Source organism: Elgaria multicarinata, chromosome 2 (genome assembly GCF_023053635.1).
Source record: "Elgaria multicarinata webbii isolate HBS135686 ecotype San Diego chromosome 2, rElgMul1.1.pri, whole genome shotgun sequence".
Lineage (NCBI taxonomy): Eukaryota > Metazoa > Chordata > Lepidosauria > Squamata > Anguidae > Elgaria > Elgaria multicarinata.
Window position 1 is genome coordinate 136694008 of NC_086172.1, and position 23794 is coordinate 136717801.

The 23794-nt window shown below is 42.3% G+C and overlaps 1 protein-coding gene across 1 annotated transcript in view; it reads left to right on the forward strand.

The window, feature by feature from the left end:
* Window positions 1–23794, forward strand: part of AQR (aquarius intron-binding spliceosomal factor) — an 80550-nt gene that overhangs the window by 51862 nt on the left and 4894 nt on the right. The window contains exons 25-34 of the mRNA XM_063117758.1: window positions 651–786; window positions 3360–3569; window positions 6634–6771; window positions 7660–7731; window positions 9452–9639; window positions 12821–12992; window positions 13725–13895; window positions 15851–15936; window positions 21366–21540; window positions 21736–21849. Of these exons, the coding sequence (XP_062973828.1) occupies window positions 651–786; window positions 3360–3569; window positions 6634–6771; window positions 7660–7731; window positions 9452–9639; window positions 12821–12992; window positions 13725–13895; window positions 15851–15936; window positions 21366–21540; window positions 21736–21849 (1462 nt within the window). The remainder of the gene's footprint in view (window positions 1–650; window positions 787–3359; window positions 3570–6633; window positions 6772–7659; window positions 7732–9451; window positions 9640–12820; window positions 12993–13724; window positions 13896–15850; window positions 15937–21365; window positions 21541–21735; window positions 21850–23794) is intronic.

Here is a 23794-nt window from a genome sequence, read left to right on the forward strand (position 1 = left end):
ATAGAGTCTTCTCTTAAAGGGCCATTTTGGGCACCCCATGGGCTTCGACCGTACCCAGCTTGTTTGCATTGAAAATCCTGTGCCCAGTCTATACTGCTTTTGACATTTCCTCAGAGTGAATAAAAATACGTATTTTAAAACATTAAATAGGAAGTGGGTCTGGTCTACCACTTCAGAAAAATGTTTTCAGTGAGAACCAGTGTGGTGTCGTTGCTAGAGTGTTGGGCTGGGACTCGGGGACCCGGGTTCATGTCCCACTCAGCCATAAAGCTGACTAGGTGACTTTGGGCCAGTCACAGATTCTCAGCGTAACCTACATCACAGGTTTGTTGTGAGGATAAAATGCAGGGAGTAGGATTATGTGTATGCCACCTTGGACTCCTTGGAGAAAAGGTGGATATAAATGTAACAAATTAATTAATTAATTGAAGTGCAGTTTTGAAAGCTAAAACTAGATTTACCACATGGTATGGAAGGTGGTTGCTTGGGAAAAATCTAAATTCTCCTTGAGTGCTTGGCACTAGTCATACCATTCTCCAGATCTTTTGTCATAATTCATGCAGCTATTTTCATAATAATAAATGGTGTTGTTAGTCACCAAAACTGGTTTCATACATACTTATTATTCACTGCATTAATCTGATCTGCAGGTATGGAAGAGTCAACTATGTTTTAGCTCGGAGGCTGGAGCTTCTGCGAGAAGTTGGGAGATTGCAGGAGAGTTTGGGGGTCCCAGGAGATGTTTCCTATACTTGTGAAACAGCTGGTCATTTCTTCTTATATCAAGTAAGATATTAGCAGAGCAATCTGATGTCCCGGGTGGGAGATTTCCACAGTGGAGCCACCACTGCATCCAGAGCCCTGCCACCACCACCCAGTAGCCAGGGTGGGAGAATGGGCTGACCATTTTGTCCCCCATCCCTCCCACCACCATTGCCTCCAGCACGAGGGGATTTGCAATAATAATGATGATGATGATGATGATGATGTCCTGCCTTGGCCCGATACTGGGCCTCAAGGCGGCATTACAAAACTTAGAACATATACATTTAACACCTATAAATAGAAATATACAAAAGTTAAAAATATATATTAAATACGTTCCAATGTTAAAACATTTAAACATTTAAAATGACAATTTTAAAAGTCCTTAGCACAGATGGAGGTTCAGCTTTTGCCTGCCTCCGAAAGCCCATCAAGGAGGGAGCCAGTCCAGCTTCCCTGGGAAGAGAGTTCCAAAGCACTGGAGCAGCCAACGAGAAGGCCCCCTCCCACGTTCCCACCAGGCGCGCCTGTGATGGTGGTGGGACTGAGAGAAGGGCTTCCCCTGAAGATCTTAAAGCAAGGGCAGGCTTGTAAGGGAGAATACGGTCTTTCAGGTAACAGCTCTTGTGCTGATGTCGGCTCCAGCTCCATTTGGGGGTATGTTGAGGCCTAGAATCCCGTGGATTCTCCGCTGCCTCAAGTCAAAGCAAGTCACCCCGGCCCTGTTTTGGGCACCACCATGAGCAGTGCACCTCCAACCAGGCAGACAGCCACGGCAGCAGAGCTTTCTGCGGCCATCCAGGGAGGATTTCCATGGGTGGAGTGGGAGGCCCACCACATCCAACAGCCCCCTGGTTAGGCTTCCAGGGATAATAGGAATTGCTCCCATAATAAAGTGCAGATGTGAATGCGGCATATTAAGGGACATAGTATGGGAATTGGCACGATCTCAGAATTTCGACTGAAGAGCCAGTTGTGTTTCACTTAAAAATACAAGTGGCAACCGGAGCTATAATTATCCCGTTACTTCTTTTTGTTGCTATTGTTTCAGCTCTGTGTGAGATGAGTCATAAATAGAAAGGCCGATGTTCTTGCTTTTGTATGACGGTTGGCGAGGAATCTGAACTGGCTTATCCTCTCCAGTTCTCTTCCATGGTTATACATTTCGGAGCAGGAAAGCCACCTTGAATGTTGAGGGACACATTCTGAAAAGAAATAAGCTGCATATTTTGCTTTCTCGTTATTTGTAGTTAAAGGCTTCATGGCTCTTTATGGAAAAGATTTTTCCAAGGTGTTTGCGAATCTTTTATGAAATGGGTTAACAATGGCAGCTAAAAATGGACATTAGATTAGGGTGACCCTATGAAAAGGAGGACAGGGCTCCTGTATCTTTAACAGTTGTACTGAAAAGGGAATTTCAGCAGGGGTCATTTGTATATATGGAGAACCTGGAGAAATTTCTTCTTCATCACCACTGTTAAAGCTGCAGGTGCCCTGCCCTCTTTTAAATCTGGTCACAGTATAACTGCAGTATAGCTCCTGTAGCTTTAACTGTTGTGATGAAGAGGAAATTTCACCAGGTGCAATATGCATACAAATGACACCTGCTGAAATTCCCTTTTCAATGCAACTGTTAAAGGTACAGGAGCCCTGTCCTCCTTTTCATATGGACACCCTACATTAGATTGGATTTGGATTTATGCTGGATTACCTGTGCTGTTATCCCATCTTCCCTTGTGGTATTTAAGCCTCCCACCAAAACATGGAGAAGCTGCTCCCAGTACCGCAGTAGCACTCATTCACTAAAGCGCAGTTGTGCATTTAACCCTTAGTCCCTAATGCAATATCTGTTTTCAGCTGTTCAAAGTACTGCAATAGCACTCTTTCACTCATTCACTAAAGCATAGTTGCACATTTAACCCACAGTTGCCATTTTCAGCTGTTCCCAAAATCACAGTAGTGCTATTCCCACTACACAGAGAATACCCATGAAGAGCAGAGCAGTGGGCACGATCTGAACCACTCTTGCCGTGCGACTCCATAGGCAAGCAAATTAACCCACATTGCCTGACAGATGACACGATAACACACAATGGGTTAAATAAACCTTCGTGGTTTATTTAACCCGTGGATTATTGTGTAGTCCGAACCCACTCCTAGAGTCAGGAGAGAGCCTGCTGAATGGTGGTGGTGGTGGTGGTGGTAGATATGAGGGATGTCTAAAAATCAAGTGGAGGGACCTTCCACAAGCAGAGTCCTTCCTCTCACAGAAGAGAGATTGTGGGCCTGGTCCATTGTATGCACGTAGGCTGGGGTCCAGATCCCCCCATATGCAAGTGGAAAATGCATGTGTGCAGAGTGGGGTCGTTGTTTTTCTTTACTTGCCGCATCCCCGTTGAACTTTATCCTGGTGGGTCCCCTCACCTTTAGAAGAGGGAAGGGGGCACAAGTGACAGCTGCAGCAGGTGAAGGGTGGAAAGCTGTGACACACTTGCAGTTTTCGGTACTTGCAGGTCCTCTGGATTCTAGATAGTCATCGTAAAGAGAAGATTGCAAAATATGATAATATATTATATTTGCTTAATTTTTTCCAGGTAATGTCTCGTTGGGAAGAGTATATGAGCAAAGTGAAAGTTAAAGGCAGCAAACCGCCTGATGTTGCTGATATCTGCAGCTTCTTTCCTTTCCACCAGTATTTTGCAAATGCCCCTCAGCCCATTTTTAAAGGCAGATCTTACACTGAAGACATGGAAATCGCCGAGGGATGTTTTAGACATATCAAGAAGATATTCACTCAGCTCGAGGTGAGGCTTATAGATCAGATTTACCCTGGCATTCATTTTTAGTTTGAGAAAGATACAAAAAGTTCTGATGATGCATGTGAGTGACACAATTATGATGCATGTGTTCCCTTAGCAACCAGCCATGGTTTATTTTGTACTTTTAACATGTACTTTTGATATGTTTTTATTCTCTTTTATTTTGTCCACCGCTCCGATATTCTGAATGGGGAGCGGTACATAAATACTGTAAATAAATAAATAAAATAAACTATACATATTGAATGTTCATAGGTTTTGGCAAATGGAATCTTGCCAAGCAATAAAAAAAAATCTGGGCATTTGCTTCGATGTAAGCAGGGAAACTGCCTTGGGTTCACTGGGCAGAATCCAATAGCTCTGCTGACCTGACACCTTTACTGATTCTTCTGTACCCAGTTGATTTTGTTGTGCAAGCAGTGGGTCCCGCAGATTCCGTTGCACAAGCGGGACGCATCACTTGTGCAACAGGAATTTAATGCTCCCCAGGGAAGCCCTGCATGAGCAGAAACGCTTGTTTCTCGATTGGCAGAGCTCTCTTATGCTAGCTCTGCTGACCTGACCTGTTCCAGAAATGTAGTCCCAGAAGCACTAAATCTTCCATTTTCAAGTGGTGGACAGGAATTGGTGTGACACAAGGGAATTAGTGGAGGTATAAATGCCCCCTTAGATTTCACCCATTGCACAAAAGATCCATCTGTATCTCTGCATGTCAGACGTAAAGAATTTGTATGTCAGATTTAGAAGAAACCACTTTAAAATGTTAGTGGCATTTAACACCTGAAAGATAAGTTTTATAAAACAGAAATACAAATTAATGGAAATGTAGAAGTATTAAAACCGATCTTACACACCTTTGGTGAGATGACCCTAAAACTAAACTTTATTGCAGGGTTGGGCAATATGCAGGCCACAGGCCACGTGCAGGTGCCCCCACTCTGCCACACTTACAGATTTAATAGCAAACCATCTTTTTTAAAAGAAAAAAAATGCTTTTAGCGCTCCATAGTACTATGCAAAAGTTTGCCACCCTTTTGTTTTCTCTTGAGGAGCCCCATGGATTGTGCAGTGTCCTACAGAGTGCGGCCTGCTGGGCTGGGTAGAAACTGGGGGACCAAATTGGTCCCTGGATCTCCCGTAGTGGCCCACCCCTGGTTTATTTGAAGGATGAACTCAGGTGAACTCAGTGGCAAAGAGCATCTTTTATCAGCTTAGTTTGATATACCAACTACGCCCTTATCTGGACAGAGATAGCCTAGCTACAGTTATCCATGCTCTGATAACCTCTCGTTTGGATTACTGCAATGCGTTATGCGTGGGGCTGCCTTTGAAAACGGTCAGCTGGTACAAAACAGGGCAGCCCGTTTACTAACAGGGACTGGCCAGCGAGATCATATCACGCCAGTCCTTCTACAACTTCATTGGCTGCCAGTCCAGGTCCGGGCCCGATTCAAAGTGCTGGTATTGACATTTAAAGCCCTAAACGGTTTGGGGACAGGTTATTTGAAGGAACACCTCCTCCCATATGTGCCTGCCCGGACCTTAAGATCATCCACAGGGGTCCTTCTCCATGAGGCCCTGCCAAAGGAAGTGAGGCAGGTGGCTACTAGGAGGAGGGCTTTCTCCGCTGTGGCACCCCGGTTGTGGAACGAGCTCCCCTGAGAGTTTCGCTTGGCACCTACATTGTTTTCTTTCCGTCGCCAGCTGAAGACCTTTTTATTTTCTCAGTATTTTAACACCTAATTTAACGTAAATTTAAACTTTGCTGAGTCCCCAAGCTGGAATGGTGGAGTCGTGCTTAAGGGCTGTTTGGATCTCGTCCTTGGGTGAAAAGAACATTGATCTAACATTTTAATCTCATATTTTAAACTATATTAATTTTTGCTGTGTGGTTTTATTCTGGCTGTGCTTTTTATATTGTATTTCTTATGTGTGTTTTAAAGTCATTGGTTGTTTTTATGCTCTTCATGGTTTTTAATTTTTGTGAACCACCCAGAGAGCTTCGGCTATTGGGCGGTATAAAAATGTAATAAATAAATAAATTAAATAAATCAATCAATATAATTAAACAAATGGAAGATATGAGATGATGTGTAATTCTGAAATAATTTACAGAGCGGTAGTCATGCTAGTTGTGTTGCAACAAGAACAACAGAAGACTTTTGGCACCTTTAAAGACTTAACAACTTTCTTAAGCCCATTTAATTAGGTACCATAATATTACTTGGAAATATTTAAGACCACATGCAAATGTTGAATCAATAATTAATTGGCGATACGCTTCTTAAAGTAAAGGTGTCTTCCCCCCTAAATACGAAGTAGACAAAGCTAAGAGGAACTAACTTCTGCTATTGGGCGGTATAAAAATGCAATAAATAAATAAATAATAAATAACTTTTCTGAGGTTATTTGTATGAAACTGTGTTGAAAAAGCGTGTTAAGCAGCATTTACATCTGTATGGGGTGAAAAGTTAATGTACTGTAATAGCATGCTTTGCGTATATTGCCTTAATGCTCTTATTTTACATAAGGGATCATAAAAGCCTGTTCTGGTGGTATTGCGAACCTGCTCTTTGTTTTTGAATGTACTGGTAATTTATAGTAAAATGTGAGGAGAAAAAAATGTCTTTCAAAAAGAACATAATTGATCTGGTTGCTCCTTCTACTTACAGGAGCTTTCTTTATTGATTAGCGATAGCTACATTTCTCTCTTGATTTCCGAATTTCCTATAAGCACCAATTTTGAAATTAATTCTTTATAAAAGCAAGCAGAAGGCAGGTAGATTGGAATATCGAACACAGATAGTCTGTAGAAACCTGCTTTTGATTTTAAAGGAGCAAGGAACTTTGCACACAAACATCTCAGTTTGTCATTAAAAGGAATGAGGGAGCATACATGTGGGAGTTTCATATGTGCATCACAGCACCCACAGACCTCTGGGTTGCAGCTGCTCTGTCTGGTGGCCGGTTGACAGTTGCACAGTTTTGTTGTAAGCATTAGTATTTCTTGTTTCACAGAATTGTGGATGTCATCTTTTATTTTCTGTAGGAATTTAGAGCATTTGAACTGCTGCGTAGTGGATTGGACAGATCGAAATACCTACTTGTGAAAGAAGCAAAGATCATTGCAATGACTTGTACACATGCTGCTTTGAAGCGCCATGACTTAGTCGAGTTAGGTTTCAAGGTAATGCCACAGTGGATAAAATGCTAAGAATTCCCTGCGTTCCCTGTAAATCATCTAGGCTAGGATGAGTGTTGGGATACCTTCCAAAACTCAGCCTATGGATCTACTCCCCCCTGTCACAAAATAGTAACTGGACTATCAAAACAGTGGCATCCAATCAAGATGCAAGGGATCCCTCTGGGGAAAGTGAAAAACATGCCCATCTATGGGCATGAAAAACATCCTTGGACCCTATGAAGGGGAGACCAGCCAACATCCAGAGGGATGGGTGGACCATATTCCTATTTGCCCATGCTGAGGCCTAAGAGAGAGGATGGGCTTTATAGAGAGCCTCATCTCACCCATCATTTCCATGTCTCATCATGGCTGGGAAGCCCCAACTATCATGAGACCTCACTCTTGCATCCCATAAAGGCCAGGAGCCACCTGAACCATTACAAGACCTCGCCTGAAGCCATACGATGGCTGGAAGCTCCTCCCAGCCACTGTGAGGCCTCATTAGGATCTCACTAGGCCATTTCAGCCTCTAAAGGAGGTGGATGACTGGCGTTGTCTCCTGGCCTCTCCTACAACCCCCCTGCCCCCTCAAGCTTCATGATGTGATCAGCATCCTGTCAAATTTGAGGTGGATAGAGCTTAGCCATACTCCGACTAGACGTTCTATCAGCCAAAGACCTTTTTTATGCACTACTCAGGAAGTCCAATATTACAAGTTTATTATAAGCAAAATGCATTATGCATAAATACTGTATTTAATAAATTATTGGGTGCTGTATGCATGCTGGTAAACAGGTCACTGCTGTCCGGAACTAATTATTCCCACATTAACACACCACGCGCACACCCGCTCCTGGTCTTAGGCTAATGTATTTCTTTTTAATTTCCTAGTATGATAATATCTTAATGGAAGAGGCTGCCCAGATCCTGGAGATTGAAACTTTTATACCACTCCTGTTACAGGTGAGAACGTATCATCACTTTATGGCCTTTATTTTAATTTAATTATTGTATTATTTGCACCTCAACTTGCGTCTGTGAATAACAAAAAACATATTTTTTTAAAAAAGGAAGAAGTATTCCAGTTAACACAAGTGTATGAATCTACTATATCAGGAATATTGTGTTTATATCACATTTACGCCTTTGCAGTGTGCTGTACGTGGGTCTCTCCCTGTAGAGTGTTCAGAAACTTCAGTTGGTACAAATGCGGCAGCTAGGCTGCTAACTGGTGCATGGTATTTGAGACCAGGTTACACCTGTTCTGAGAGACTTGCACTGGTTGCCAGGCGCTTTCTGGCCTCGATTCAAGGAGTTGGCCTTCAGCTTTTGAAGCCCTAAATGGCTTAGGACCTCACTATCTAAGGGCCTGCCTGTTTCATACTAGTACTAAAATCTGCAGGAGAGGCCCTTTTGAGGGCACCGCTACTTACAGAAACCCAATTGTCGGGCAAGTGTGAAAGGGCTTTTTCCTGCGCTGGCCCCAGACTATGGAACGTGTGCCCTCAAAAGATTATGATTGCTTCCCCTCCCGCCCTTCCACTCACTTGGCCAATCTTTCTTGTTTTCAATTTAGCCTTTTGAAAGTGTGTAGCTTTTACTGTTTTTAGTAGTGCTGGGGCAAAATTCTTCCTGGGCTTGAGAGGGCAGCAAACGCAGGGGTGGATTTCACACCTTTTCTCCCTTTTCCTGCGCCCTTTTTGCGCCCTTTCATTGCAGATGCTAGTAACGCAATGAGAAAATACACAATATCACCACGGCTAGGGGAAATAGCGTATTTTCTCCCTCTACTCTAATGCAAGTGTGGAGGGAGAAAATACGCAATTTGCCCAGCCTTGGGGAAATTACATTGCTCTCTCCCCTCTCACCCTGTGCCAATGGGGACCTTAAAGGCTCTATTAACAGGGCCTTTAAGTGGGGGTGGGGAGGAGAGAAACCCAAGGCTGGGGCAATCATGTATTTCCCCCCTCCACCCTAATGGTGACGACCGCCTTTCAAGTGGAGGGGGAAAATATGCGATTTCCCCAACCTTGGGGAAATCGCTTTTTCCCCACTGAACACCAATCAGGGCCCTCTTAACCCTGCATTTAGAGGGCCTTTATGACCCCGATTGGTGCGCGGGGGGTGCGGGGAGGCAAAGTGCGCTTTTCAGTGCCTCTGGAAAGTGTGGGAAGCTCACTCAGCCTCTCGAGTGCTCACCAGACCCGGCTCCTTGGAACAACCTGGGCAAGCAGTTTTTAATTACCTTGTTTTTAATTGTTGCAGGGTTTTATTGTTTTAAATTGTTATGTGCTTCCTTGTTGACTTTTTCGTAGCTAAGGCGTTATATAAATATTAATAAATAGTATATCTTGAAGTACATCTGATATAAATACCTGAGTTTAAAGTAAGATTTTTTGACAAGAATCTGCTTTATGTATAAGTCATTTCCAAAGGAAAAGAAAAAACGTTTCCAGTTTCTAGACAGACAAATTCTGTAGAAGAAAAGACTACTATTTAGAATGTTATAATAGAGAATGTCACTTTTTTCTAGCTGAGACTTCAGAATGTATTTCCTGTAGCTAAAATGTAGTACTCAAAAAGTAAAGCAATAGATCAGTTCAGTCATTTACAGCACAAGGATATTTTTTGATCAATGGTAGTTATATCACTGTAATCCTCGAACCTTGTTTCCATTCAATAGAATCCACAGGATGGGTTCAGCCGACTGAAACGATGGATTATGATTGGGGACCACCATCAGTTACCGCCAGTCATTAAAAACATGGCTTTTCAAAAATATTCCAACATGGAGCAGTCTCTTTTTACACGGTTTGTTCGTGTGGGAGTGCCAACCGTTGACTTGGATGCTCAAGGAAGAGCAAGAGCAAGGTAAGGCAAAAAGATAACTCTAAATGATAAAGAAATGCCCAGAGAGCTATTGGACGGTATAAAAATGTGATAAAAGTACCAAATAAATAGAGAGAAGGTCTTGGGTGGAGAAAACATGGATCACGACTGCACAGATCCCACCAATATTGAAATCTGCTTTATACCGTATATGCAATAGGTCTATAGATTACTAGATTGAGTTTTTCCCTAGCCCTGAAATGGTCTTAAACTCTGTATTGTCCGTTTCTTGATATTTTGCAATCTGCCCTTCCTGTTTTATAGGGCTACCATGGTCAGATTGGGAAACACTTGAAATACTTTTTAAGATTTTAAAAAGTAGAAAATTCATTCATTCACAGTAAGAAGCTTTTCAGACTAAGAACATAAGAAATGCCATGCTGGATTGGACCGAGGGTCCATCTAGTCCAGCACTCTGTTCACACAGTGGTCAACCAGCCGTCGACCAGGGACCAACAAAGCAGGACATGTTGCAACAGCACCCTCTCACCTATGTTCCCCAGCAACTGGTGCACACAGGCTTACTGCCTTGAATACTGGAAATAGCACACAACTGTCAGGGCTAGCAGCCATTGATAGCCTTCTTCTTCAGGAATTTATCCAACCCTCTTTTAAAGCCATCCAAACTGGTGGCCATCACTACATCTTCTAGTAGTGAATTCCATAATTTAACTATGTACTGTGTGAAGAAGTAATTCCTTTTATTTGTCCTGAATCTCCCACCAATCAGCTTCATAGGATGACCCCGGGTTCTAGTATTTTGAGAGAGGGAGAAAAACGTCTCGCTATCCACATTCTCCAAACCATGTATAATTTTGTACACCTCTGTCATGTCTCCCCGTAGCCTCCTTTTTTCCCCAATTTAAACAATCCCAGTTGATGTAACCTTCCCTCATAGGGGAGATGCTCCAGCCCCTTAATCATTTTAGTTGCCCTTTTCTGCACTTTTTCCAACTCTATAATATCTTTTTTTTAGGTGTGGTGACCAGAACTGTACACAGTATTCTAAGTGTGGTCGCACCATAGATTTGTATAAAGGCAGTATGATACTGGCCGTTTTATTCTCAGTTCCTTTTCTTATAATGCCCAACATGGAGTTTGCCTTCTTTACATTGGCTGCATACTGTGGTAGATTACAGGAGTCTTTTCATTCAGCAAGAGATCAAATCTAAGGGATTGCTGCTCTGTAGAGAGAAGGCTCCGAGATCAGAGCCCTCTGTCTCTCCTAAGGTCTGGCAGGCAGGGCAGGAGGAACTTTTAAATATTTTTAGCTTAGTTCTCCACGGGTGGGGAGAGGAATAGAGACATTCAGGGTTATAGCAGATCCACAGTAACACCCCCCCCCCAAAAAAAACCCCTCTCTTCTGAGGTTGCTGCTGCAGAGCTTTCTGTGGCAGCAGTGGTGGGTGAGGGTGGGGAAACCCATGCTCTCCGAGGCCATAGCTGTGCCTACAGCTTTCGGGAAAGAAATTTGCACCATCCTATGGTCTCTGGAATGCCCTCCCCTAGGATGGCTCACTAAGAAAGTTCATAATGTTGAGGATGTGGATGTAATTTAAGAAGGCAAATACGCCTTTTCAGCTCATGTGTCGAAGAAATTCTAATCTTTAAAGCACCCCAGAACATTGCAAGGAATTTTGTACTAGCCCACTCAAACTCCGAGTTGCTCACATTTTGCACATTCCACCGTGTGTCAAGAACTGCCCCTGCAAATTCCACTCTTCGCTTCTGTCCCATTCTTCCGCTCCTAACCACTGCCACCTGCCATTCAAAGCACTTGCTCTTATCTTCCTTGTCTTTGAAGGTTCATGCAGTCTCCTTGTCCCTCCCTCCCTCTGCTTTCCATACTCACGTGCACCTAATTGCCTCACTGGCTCTGACACCTCCTACATTTGTTGCATCCCGTTTCTTCAGTATGTGCCCTGTGTGGCATCCTAGTGTTGGATGCACTGAACCAGCATCCTAATGAGAGTAACAGACGGTCACGACCCTCTTGAAAACTATATTCCACTGCTGTACTATCAGCAGTTTTATGTCATTGATGGGATTCAGCCTGCCCTGGTCAGTTTAAGGGTTCTACTATGTCCTCAGCTGTGCCTGGATCTCCAAGTTGTGGCAGTGGTTAGGAGTGCCTTTTACCAGTTTTAGCTGGTAAGGAAGTTGTCTCCATTTCATCTTTGTTCAGACTTGTTCAGATCAACTGTCAGTTGTGTCTTTGTAATCCCAGAAACAGTCTACTTTGTCCACTGTGTGTAATTGCTTGCGAGACGAATTTACCGATTTAGCTGAGGCAGAACGTAGAACTAGTTCCTTAAGATGAGTGGGTTGCTGCCCATTTACACCAGTGCTTTGAAATCTGCATTGCCTCTCAGTCTGCTTCTCAGTACAATATAAAATGCTTGTTACCATCTTTGGAGGTCTAAATGTTTCAAAGCCCTACAGGCCAGTGATAAGGAAGGTTAATTTTGTTACCTCTGTTTTTTTCTCAATTGTATGCTGCTTTTTTGTGATTTCCCCCTCCCCTCTCTTTTAGGGATCAATCCTAGGGCCACTAGACACTGTCTGGAGGGCCATAGGATTCTTTGATTTCTGGGAACTGAGGTTGGAACCAGGGATCCAACCTTGGAGCCCAGAAACAGCCTCCTCACCCACCCTGCCCCCAGCCCCTCATAGATGGCATAGTTCTTGTCACTCTGGCTACATCTCCATGCTTGAAAACAAAACACAGACAGGGCAAAAAAGGGGTGGGCCCAGGAGTGGGGATGGGAGGACAGCTTACTATTGGGTCTCCAGGCCCCTTCCCTCCCCCTTTCCAAAGCCACGCCTAGAGGAGGAAATCGACCATCTATACAAAAATTCAGGGCAGCAGGAGTATCGAGGAGAGGATCTCCTCCGTGTTTCAGCTGCCCTTTATAGGATGGCAGGCAACCTCTGATTTTGCAGGCTGGTGACTATCCAGATAGGGTGCATACTTAGTTTTTCAGTGGTTCACCTCACAGTGGTCCAAACTGCTTTTTTCGTAATAATGTTTTTGCTTTTCAAGCATCTGAGTTACTAGAGGTTGGTGGCATATTTTAAAATTAATTTAAAATGACATGTTGAAATAGTAGAGGAATACAGTTTAACTCATCAATAACTACCTCCCATTATATTTCTCACATAGCTTATGTAATCTTTACAACTGGCGTTACAAGAACCTGGGTAACTTGCCACATGTACAACTTTTGCCTGAATTCAGAACCGCAAATGCTGGTTTCTTATATGACTTCCAGCTTATAAATGTAGAAGATTTCCATGGCGTAGGAGAATCTGAACCTAATCCTTATTTCTATCAGGTAAGAGAAGTCATTCATCTTTATTTCTAGATTCACATTGAGGCAGTCTTTTCAGGACATTAAATGTGAAAATAGCTTGCCAAGCAATTTATGATTTTGTGGCATTAAATTTAATCACAAGTAGTAAGCAGCCGAAGTTCTTCCTTACACAGACACCAGTGCATAGGAAAAAAAATATTTTCTAGATTGGAGGTGGTGGAGAGTATTTGCAGTTAGTGCCACTTGGCTGGAAAAGGAAATGTTCCTTTCTGGCAGTCGTTCTGCCAGAGACAGATGTAATTCTGAGGCCCGCTTTGCCAATAAAATACCTAATCGCTTTCTCCGCCCTTGAAAGAGAGATGTAATTGCTTTAGGGCAGTTTTAGATAAATATCTGAATTAGGACCTATGCGGTTGGGGTTTTTTGCAAAATGATTGATCATCTCCTGAAGAGTTTAAGCAACAAACTACTGCTAAGAATTGTGCATCTATATAAAATGAGGACACCAGCTATACTGGTGTAGTGCGTTGAACTGAATGGGACTGCACAGGTGTCAATGGTATTTCAGTTGTCCTCTTTTTTTGGAGCAGTAAAAGGCCTTATGAAGTCATATCAGGGCGGGGAATTGTTGGACAGGCCGGCGTCTGGCTGTTCACTTTCACAGGCTGTTCTGGTTTTGCTCCTGTAGAGTTATATGAATACTTTGTGATCAGATGAATAAAACAAATTCACACATGTTTTATAAATTCGCAGAATCTTGGTGAGGCGGAATATGTTGTCGCGCTGTTTATGTACATGTGCCTGCTAGGGTATCCTGCGGAGAAGATAAGTATCTTGACAACATATAATGGGCAGAAACACCTGATTCGGGATATTATTAATCAACGTTGTGGGAATAACCCAATGATTGGAAGACCAAACAAGGTAACGTTCCAGATATGAATCAGTTGCATTTTTCTTTCATTTCAACAAAAACACTGAATGACTAATAACTTATTCTAAGTTTCTCTGTTGGTTGTATTGAGTGTCAGATGTGGATTGGATACTTTGAACCATGGAAGTCATCTATTGTTTTCCCTGTCGAATAATGTGCCTAAAAATTAAATTAGGCTTGGAAAGCCTAGCTGGTGAACTGTAGGAGATAGTACGTTGAATTATATATGCAAATATCTTTTGGAATCATCCGTTCTCAAAATACATTGTTTTGCATATTGAAGGAAAATATTTTAAGTTGTCAAAACCTGTTCGAAAGAAAAAATAAGCTCTCAAGTAGAGCATGAGAAGTTATAATGGCTAATTATGTTGTTTAGGCTTTCTAGCTGGTTTCTTCCTCTGTTTGCCCCAGAGCAGTTATTTAGAAGCAGCATCAATTAAGATTAGAAAAACTGTAACAATTAGCAGTTGCATTTCAGGAATCTAATTACTATACAGCTAAGAAGATGAATATGATATTATAGCACCTCCTAAATTTTGCACGGATTTTTTTTTTTTTTTTAGTGAAGACATTAAATTTGAAATAAACAAATTAATTATGCATTTTCTTTATACTTTGAAGACCATGTCCTTAAGACAGCACATTCCTATTCTTGCTGCATATTTCATCATTTTGTTGTATAAATATTTACATATTTAAGAATTTGATGCATATGCACACCAACGCAATATATATCTCAGGTACTGCTATTGCTACCTTCTTAAAACCCCAGTTATCAAAAGAACATAAGAAGTGCCCTGATGCTGGATCAGACCGAGGTTCCTTCTTGCCCAGCACTCTGTTCACACAGTGGCCAACCAGCCATCAGCCAGGGACCAACAAGCAGGAAGTGGTGCAATAGCACCCTCCTACCCATGTTCCCCAGCAACTGGTGCACACAGGTTTACTGCCTCGAATACTGGAGATAGCACACAACCATCAGGGCTAGTAGCCATTGATAGCCTTTGTCTCCAGGGATTTATCCAACCCCCTTTTGAAGCCATCCAGATTGGTGGCCATCACTACATCTTGTGGTAGTGAGTTCCATAATTTAACCATAATATCCAAGCATGGCTTTTGATATGTTGGTTCTAATAATAGTGAGCCAGTTAGGGTACCATTATGTAGTCGGTGGGAGTGTGTCCCAGGCCTGTAGAATACCATGGACCCCACCTTCAGCAAGTGTAGAGGGAGGTCGTCCCACAGACATCCCCTTTGGAAAGTGTCAGGGCGTTCTGCTGCATTGGCTGTTTAGAGGCAAGCTGGGGACAGCTGAGGACCCATCTCATTCAACTGACCCCCCACCCCAATAGAACAAGAAATTACATCAAGGCTCAAGCTGGGGTAATAAATTCCAGGGGAACAGAAGGAGGGGAAATGGCCACCCCCTCTCTGTCCTGGTCGGGGCAAACCACCAGGGCTTAGGAAGGAATGGTCCCTCTGCTATGCATCTACACCACCACCAGCTCTTTGAAGTTGCTCGGTCCATGTGTTAAGACATAAATATTGTTGCAGAACTTTCTAACTCTTCCTTCTCTAATGGTAGCTGGTTAAGAGATGCACATGAGTTTAGGTTAATTTAGAGAAGCAGTTCTGATATAAAGCCAGAAAAAGCTAGTCTGGCATGTCTCATGGAAATGAATTAGGCTTAAGAGCATATCTAAGAGAATTACCTTTCTGAACACCCCAAGTTCTGAAGCTAAGTGGACAGAATGTATGTGCATGATTTTTGTTACTAAAAATGGTATTTTCACTGTTGCCTGTTCCTGTTCCTAATTGGGTAAATGTTTAGCAGCATTTCAGGATGAAACCTTTCGCTCGAAAAGGCCAGTTTGCTTTTACCAAAATGCCCTTTTGAAATCTCATTAAGATGCCGGTGAGTTAACACTCTCCATTTTTCCACTAGGTGACAACTGTAGACAGATTTCAAGGTCAACAAAATGATTATATAATCCTTTCACTTGTGCGAACTAAAGCTGTTGGACACTTGAGGTATGTCATAACGTATACAGGGCACAATCCAGTCCTACCATAAGTAGAGCGTTTATGATTCATGCAGAGCTCGATAGAACCTTGTTTACCCCTCAATGAGCCATTGTGAGCATTGGGCCATGTGTCTACCATATCCCATCCAGCCTTCCCTTTCCATCCACTGCTGATAATAGAGCCAGGGCTCTATTCAGGCCTACGGGAATTGTCCATGCATGGGTGCTGCATGCAGTGGATCTGCATTGTGCTCAGAGACTTTAAAATATATTGTATGACTTCTTTTTCCTTTTGCACTTATGTTCTGCAGTTCTAAGCCTCACCTATTCAACGTGACGGTGATTACCTTTAAAGCCCTAAATGGTTTGGTCCAGGATACTTAAATCAGAGACAGACAGAAAATAGATCGCCAGATGTTTTGGATTTCAACTCCCAGCATTCCTGACCACTGGCCATACTAGCAGGGGCTTCTGAGAGTTGAAGGCCAAAAGATCTGGAGATGTACCAGTTGCCCACCCCTAAAGGACCACTTCCACCCATACCAGCCTGCCTGCTGCTTAAAATCTGCTGGAGCGGCCCTTCTCTGTGCCTCACCTAGAGAGGGGCTTCTCCGCACCAGCTTCCACATTGTGGAACACCTTCCTTCATGAGGTTCAGTCTCTTGCTACTTTCCACTAGCTAATGAACACTTGTATATTCTGGCAGTCTTCTGCCTTGCTGGGTAGGTAATGTTTTGATTTAAAGTTTGTTGCTGTTTTTTATTTTTCATACCTACTTCTCCTGTATTCTATTGATGCTGTGGTTTTATTGTGAGCTTGTTATTTTAAGTGAGTTAAGCTGTCTTGAGTGATGCACAAGCACCAGAAAGGTGGGATAAAAACGTTCTTACAAATAAATAAGATGTATAACAAATTTATTAAAAGAAATTGAAAGCTTGGTTCCATCTATGGATTTCTCAGTAATATCTTTTGTAGCCACCATATCCTTACAATTAAACAGCAGTCCCCAGCTGTGTTATATTATCACTTAGTTTCAGAAATTGTCAAAATATTTAAATGGTCCTTAAAGACACTTTCCCACCTAACTGGACTTTTTATTTTGTATATGATGTGCACTACTGCTGTGCAAACACATCTCTGAGTATATAAGGGTTAGAGTGCTTCCACCCATTCTCAGTTGGGAGGAACTTTCAGATTTCTAATCTGCTGTCTCTGATCGTGATGAAAACTGTTATGGCATAAAGCTAAGCAGAACACCTGCATATATCAATTGTTTTTTAAAAATGCATTGATGCTACGGAATAGCTTTTCATGCCTTTTGCATAGATGGTAAATTCTCCTTTAAGTTGTGAGTGAAAGGGCAATCTCCTGTTTTGTGAAAGCCCTACTGAGACTTACCCAAGGTCATAGTATAATTGAATTGAATTCAATCTGTTTTTTGAGATAGTATAAATGTCATGACATCTTGTACTAAATCCTGGATTTATTTGTTCTGATATATGGCCTATCTGAAAGAAGATGTGTCTTGGTAGCTAACCTAATGACTAGGCCTGGCTACTTCTCAAGAAGAATGCAGTGAGAAAGAGCTATTCCAATGCATAATACAAGGCTATCAAAACTGAACGTTGACTTGCAGATATAGCAGCCCTGAGCTGGAGTGTCTACACAGAGTTCAGCTGGCGAAAGAGCAACTGGTGGGAGGATTTGCAGGCTAAAATCAATGAGTGGGAGCAAAAGTCAAGCCTGTTCACTTCCATTGCTGCCTAATAGCAGCCAGAGGCAAGTTAGCCACTGAATGTCCAGACTCTTATATCAAACCATGTTTTTGATGGTGGCTACACTCGAGGAAGGGGGCCCATACCAGAATCCTATCAGAGGTGTAGCCAAGCACACCTTTCCCTCCCTTCACTGATTATCTGTTGGAAAGCGGTGATGTCCATTAGCACAAGGACCGTAGTGGGGGAGGACTGTAGCTCAGAAGGTCCCAGGTTCAATACCTGGCATTTCGAGGTAGGGCGAGGAAAGAATCCTGCCTGAAACCTTGGAGGGCCTCTGCTGGTCAGTGTAGACAAGATTGGGCTAGCCCAGCCTTCCTCAACCTGGGGCACTCCAGATGTGTTGGACTGCATCTCCCAGAATGCCCCAGCCAGCTGGCTGGGGCATTCTGGGAGTTGTAGTCCAACACATCTGGAGCACCCCAGGTTAAGAAGGCTGGGCTAGATGGACTTGGTATAAGGCAGCTTCCAGTGTTCACAGAACATTGGAACACAGCAAGTACCAAAAATTGTGATGCCATACCTTGGGTGTTTTTCCCCCTAGAAGTGCACAAATGAGCACACACCAAGGTAGTTACAAAGTAGCAGTATTTTGTTCTTCCAATAATTGTGAAGATAAAAAAGAAGATATAAAAACTTGGGAAATGTTACCAATTACATGGATTGGTAGAGCCTCAAATCTGGACATTAATATATCCCCAGGTTTTTAAATATGTTGAAAAAATATAACAATTTCTATTCCTATGTAAACATCTGAAATTGGCAAAAAGATGTTAAGAGATTTTCTGTGGTTAGAGAAAAAAACAGTGGCCATAGGTACTATTCAAAAGTCGTATGAAAAAGGTAGAATGAGATATCAAAATGATGCTGATGATCTGGTGACTTGGTTAAAAAAACACAAACCACTGGTAAATGGAATGAATAACCAATCTGCAAAGCTGTGTTAAATTGTTGAATAATTATAACCACTGGGTTTATACAGGGAAATATACTTAAAGGGCTCTCTCTTTCAAAGAAATAAATATTTTATGGCCTCGGCCCTTGAATTGTGGAACAAAATTTAAAAGAACCTTAGTCCTGGCAAATATGTTGATAACTTACTACTATGTCTGAGTGTTATCATTCCCATAGTATTTGAACATGAAATGTTGGGCCTCTGGCATCTAAACGTTGAGATTGTAATTAATGTATATATATATACTTTCATTGGCAAAAATAATGGTGGGGTGGAAGGCAGAGGTTTATATAACTTTAAGAGCTGAAGGCAACACAAGGGAAATGTTTCAAAGTTTTTCTTGCATCAGAGCAATCTGCTGTCCTAGAATTTCTTAACGGTGCTTAAAATCTATCCCTGTGACTTAGTACTCCTTTGGGAAGAGCAGGTATTGGTTATTTCTCGGTTGGACTACTGCAACCTTCTTCTCACTGGCCTTCCATCTTCTCACATCAGTCCGTTGGTTTCTGTTCACCACTCTGCTGCTAAGATCATCTTCTTGGCTCGCCGCTCTGACCATGTTACTCCACTGCTGAAATCTCTTCATTGGCTTCCAATTCACTTCAGAATCCAATATAAACTTCTCCTGTTGACCTACAAAGCTTTTCACTGTCTAGCTCCTTCCTATCTCTCCTCTCTCATCTCACACTATTGCCCCGCTCGTGCTCTTCGCTCCTCTGATGCCATGTTTCTCACCTGCCCAAGGGTCTCTACTTCCCTTGCTCGGCTTCGTCCATTTTCTTCTGCTGCCCCTTATGCCTGGAACGCTCTTCCAGAACATTTGAGAACTACAAGTTTTTATTTATTTTATTTATTTATCATACTTATACCCCGCTCCTCAGCCAAAAAAGGCTCTCAGAGCGGCTTACACTTAGCAAAAAAGACAGTCCCTGCCCTCAGGCTTACAATCTAATAAAGACATGACACACAAGGAAAAGGAGTCAAGGAGGGAGGGAGGGAGGAGAGAGAAAGAAAGAGAGAGAGAGAGAGAGAGAGAGTCCAATAGGAGCAGGCCCCGATGTTACTTCTGCCTGCTCCTGTCCCCTCGGTCCTTCTTCTTCCCCACAGGGCCAAGATGGCAGTTTGCCCTGTGGGCGGGGGGGAAGAGTCCAGCAGGAGCAGGCCCCGATATTACTTCTGCCTGCTCCTGTCCTCTCAGTCCTTCTTCTTCCCCACAGGGCCAAGATGGCAGTTTGCCCTGTGGGGGGGGGGGAAGAGTCCAGCAGGAGCAGGCCCCGATGTTACTTCTGCCTGCTCCTGTCCCCTCGGTCCTTCTTCCCCACAGGGCCAAGATGGCAGTTTGCCCTGTGGGGGGGGGAAGAGTCCAGCAGGAGCAGGCCCCGATGTTACTTCTGCCTGCTCCTGTCCCCTCGGTCCTTCTTCTTCCCCACAGGGCCAAGATGGCAGTTTGCCCTGTGGGGGGGGAAGAGTCCAGCAGGAGCAGGCCCCGATGTTACTTCTGCCTGCTCCTGTCCCCTCCTTAAGTTCAACCGCAGCTTTTAAAGCTCAGCTAAAAACTTTTCTTTTTCCTAAAGCTTTTAAAACTTGATTTTGTTCTGACTTTATACTGTTAGTTTTACCCTATCCAGTGCCTGTTTACCCTACCCTGTGCCTGTTTGCATTCTCTTCCCCTCCTTATTGTTTTATTATGATTTTATTAGAATGTAAGCCTATGCGGCAGGGTCTTGCTATTTACTGTTTTACTCTGTACAGCACCATGTACATTGATGGTGCTATATAAATAAATAAATAAAATAATAATAATAATAATAATAATAATAATAATAATAATAATACTAATAATAATAGAGCATATGCTTTTCATACAGAAGGTGCCAGATTAAATTCCTGACACCTCCAGCTAGCCCTGGGAAAGATTCCTGACTGAAACCCAGAGAGCCACTGCCAGTTAGTACATATAGTACTGAGCAAAATGGATCAGTGTTCTAACTCGGTGACGGGGTCCGGATGAAACAGTTATTTAGTCCATGATGAGTTGTGGTGCCCATGGGCACCTGGTTGCACATCCAACCCCCTCTCAGGAGTTGTCATGTCATGCAATTCCAGGAAGTGTGGGTTATATGAGGATTGCTTAATCCTCACATAACCAAAACTCACTGAGTTCACATGACAAGACAACCCCTGAGATGGAGTTGCATATTCAAAATGGCGTCCGCACATACCACAGCCTCATAGTGGGTTAAATAACTCATGTGAGACTGTTGTGCATGCAGCTGCCATTTTAAATGTAATAAATAAATAAATAAATGTTGTTTTTATGCTTTTGATGGTTTTAAAATTTTGTATATTTCTTTTTAATGTTCACTGTTTTTAACCTTTGTAAACTGCCCAGAGAGCTTCGGCTATGGGGCGGTATATAAATGTAATAAAATAAATAAATAAATAAATGCCTCACAGTGGGCTGTTGCATCATACAAACAGTGCCAGCACAAGGCAGCCTCCTATGTTTTTTTCTTTGTTTGTTTCCTTTATTTTTTTTAATTAATGAGTAATACTAATTCTTGCATTCAGAGGGAAGAAATGCATTTCTTTGCATATCTTAACTGTTGAAATAGTTTTTTTAATTGCGAGTGATCAGAAGATTGTTGTAGTGGCAGATGACTTTATAATTGATTTTAACAGTATCCTAATTTCATTTTCTTGAAGGGATGTTCGGCGTTTGGTGGTTGCTATGTCAAGAGCCAGGCTTGGGCTCTATATATTTGCAAGAGTATCACTATTCCAGAACTGCTTTGAGCTGACTCCAGCTTTCAGCCAGCTCACCGCTCGCCCTCTTCAACTGCATATAATCCCCACAGAGTATTTTCCAACAGTCCGACAGGTATGACTGTCTGTCTTGAATTACAGATATAGTGCTGTTCGTAGTGTAAGAACTGAAATAGTCTTTCCCCTTTTACCTCTTTAAGGGCATAACTTTCATTAGGAATTTGATTTTTATATCTGACTACAAAAGTGCTGCCATGTTGGTTTTTGTTCCAGACCTCTCTAAATAGTAACCTGTTTTCTCTTTCCCTAGAATGGACAGCATCCTTCTCATCAAATACATATTATAAAGAATATGCCTCAAATGGCCAACTTTGTGTACAATATGTACATGCATATGATACAAAGTACACGCCAACACAGACAGGTAAAGAATACTGGAATTTGAGAAAACATACATCATTTGTTTTATTTAAATGCCATGAGTTAAAGCACTCTTAATGAATTTATGTGGAATAGATGAATTTATGCAGAGTTGAGGAAATTTGGTGGCTAGCTGGTAGGGTTTGGTTGATTTCTTTTTCTTTTAAGTTAGCAAATTTCTGATCTCAGCTTCTGGTCTATTAGTAACTTGCTTAGATACAGAAATATTTCTGAAGTTTATCATATAATTGATTCACTACCTTTAGCAATAACATACGAATGTCAGCATAATTTCAAACCTATTTTTATAAAACTGGATTATGATAAAGAGGAGATGGGGGTATAAAAGCATTGAAGCAGCTGTCAAATAGAGTGAATTCACAAAACAATTGAAATCAATTAATGTAACAATAGAAACTTCAGACAGCATGGTTGAACATTACACTGATTATAATGTCACCATTGATTACCTTTTTCACTTTTATTAGCAAAACATATATGTGTCTTCTAGCTGGTAAAGATTGTGAAGTTCAGTAAATCCACCCTGTAGGCAAAAAATAATAATAGCCTAAATATGTGTTCAAAATACATTTTTTTAAAATGCTTGCAACTAGTAACATAAAAAGAAATTAGTGTTCGTTAGGCCTCTTACATGGCTTGAGCAGTGTGGCTGCTGTTTCCTCATAGTTCCACCCCAGGCCCATTCAGTATTATCTGTATGTAGTAAATCACATAGGACAAGCCAATTATCTGGCTACTCCTGCAATACCTTTGCCACTACTCATGTGACGGGACTTCCCCGTCCTCTCCTCCCTCCTGTAGCCCCCAGTGCTTCCCAGATCTGCTCCGGAGGGTCTCTAAGTCCCAATGAAATTGATTGGCAGTCAGTAGAATAAGGTGAAACCAAAGGGAGAAGAGCATCCAAAGCAGGTCACAAAGGAGAGAAACAAGTTCTTAGGATGCAAATAGATTAATACAGGAGACAATCTTTTTGCTGGAAGAAATTCTGCAGAAATTCGACCCCTTAAAATATAGGACAGGCCAAAATGTGCTGGGCTTCTTATCAATAAATTTATTTTGCATCTTGAGAACTTTTTTCCCTCTTTTGTGACCAGTCAGTAGAATGAGGACAGTAAAAGGGAAGTATTTATTCACACAGCGTGTAATTTTTCCAGCATGCAACTCCTTTGCTGAGGGAACTGCACTGGCTGCCTATACACATTCAAGAGGCAGCTGGACAACCATCTGTCAGGGATGCTTTAGGGTGGATTCCTGCATTGAGCAGGGGGTTGGACTTGATGGCCTTGTAGGCCCCTTCCAACTCTGCTATTCTATGATTCTGTGCTACCGGATGAGGTTTAAGGCTTTAGTACTAGTGTATAAAGCCCTAAACAACTTGGGACAAGGATACCTGAGAGAGTGCCTTCTCCCCTATCAACCTGCCCAGTCACTAAGGTCATCTGAGGGCATGTTCCTGATGGCTCCACATGGACCTATAGTCCAATTGGAATCCACCGGGAGAAGAGCCTTCAGTGTGGTGGCCCCTTTCCTGTGCAGTGCCCTGCCTCTGGAGGTCAGGCAGGCGCCAGCTTTATATTCCTTCCAGCACCTCCTGAAAACATTGTTGTTCCAGGAAGCCTTCCCTTCATGACCACCAGTAGTTTTATTTGCACTTTTTTCTTTTAAAAAGGTATTTTGATGAGTTTTTATTCTGTTTCATTCTATTATTCTATTTGTCCACCAACCCAAAATTCTTGAATGGGGAGCAGTATATAAATATTGTACATTAATACATTATGGAATTCACTGCCACAAATTGTGGTAATGGTCATCAGCTTAGATGGCTTTTAAAAGACAATTAGACAAATTCATGTAGGATAGTTCTGGAAGACTTGCCTTCATACCTACCCTGCTTCTAGATTTCTTAAAGACATCTGGTTGGCCACAGT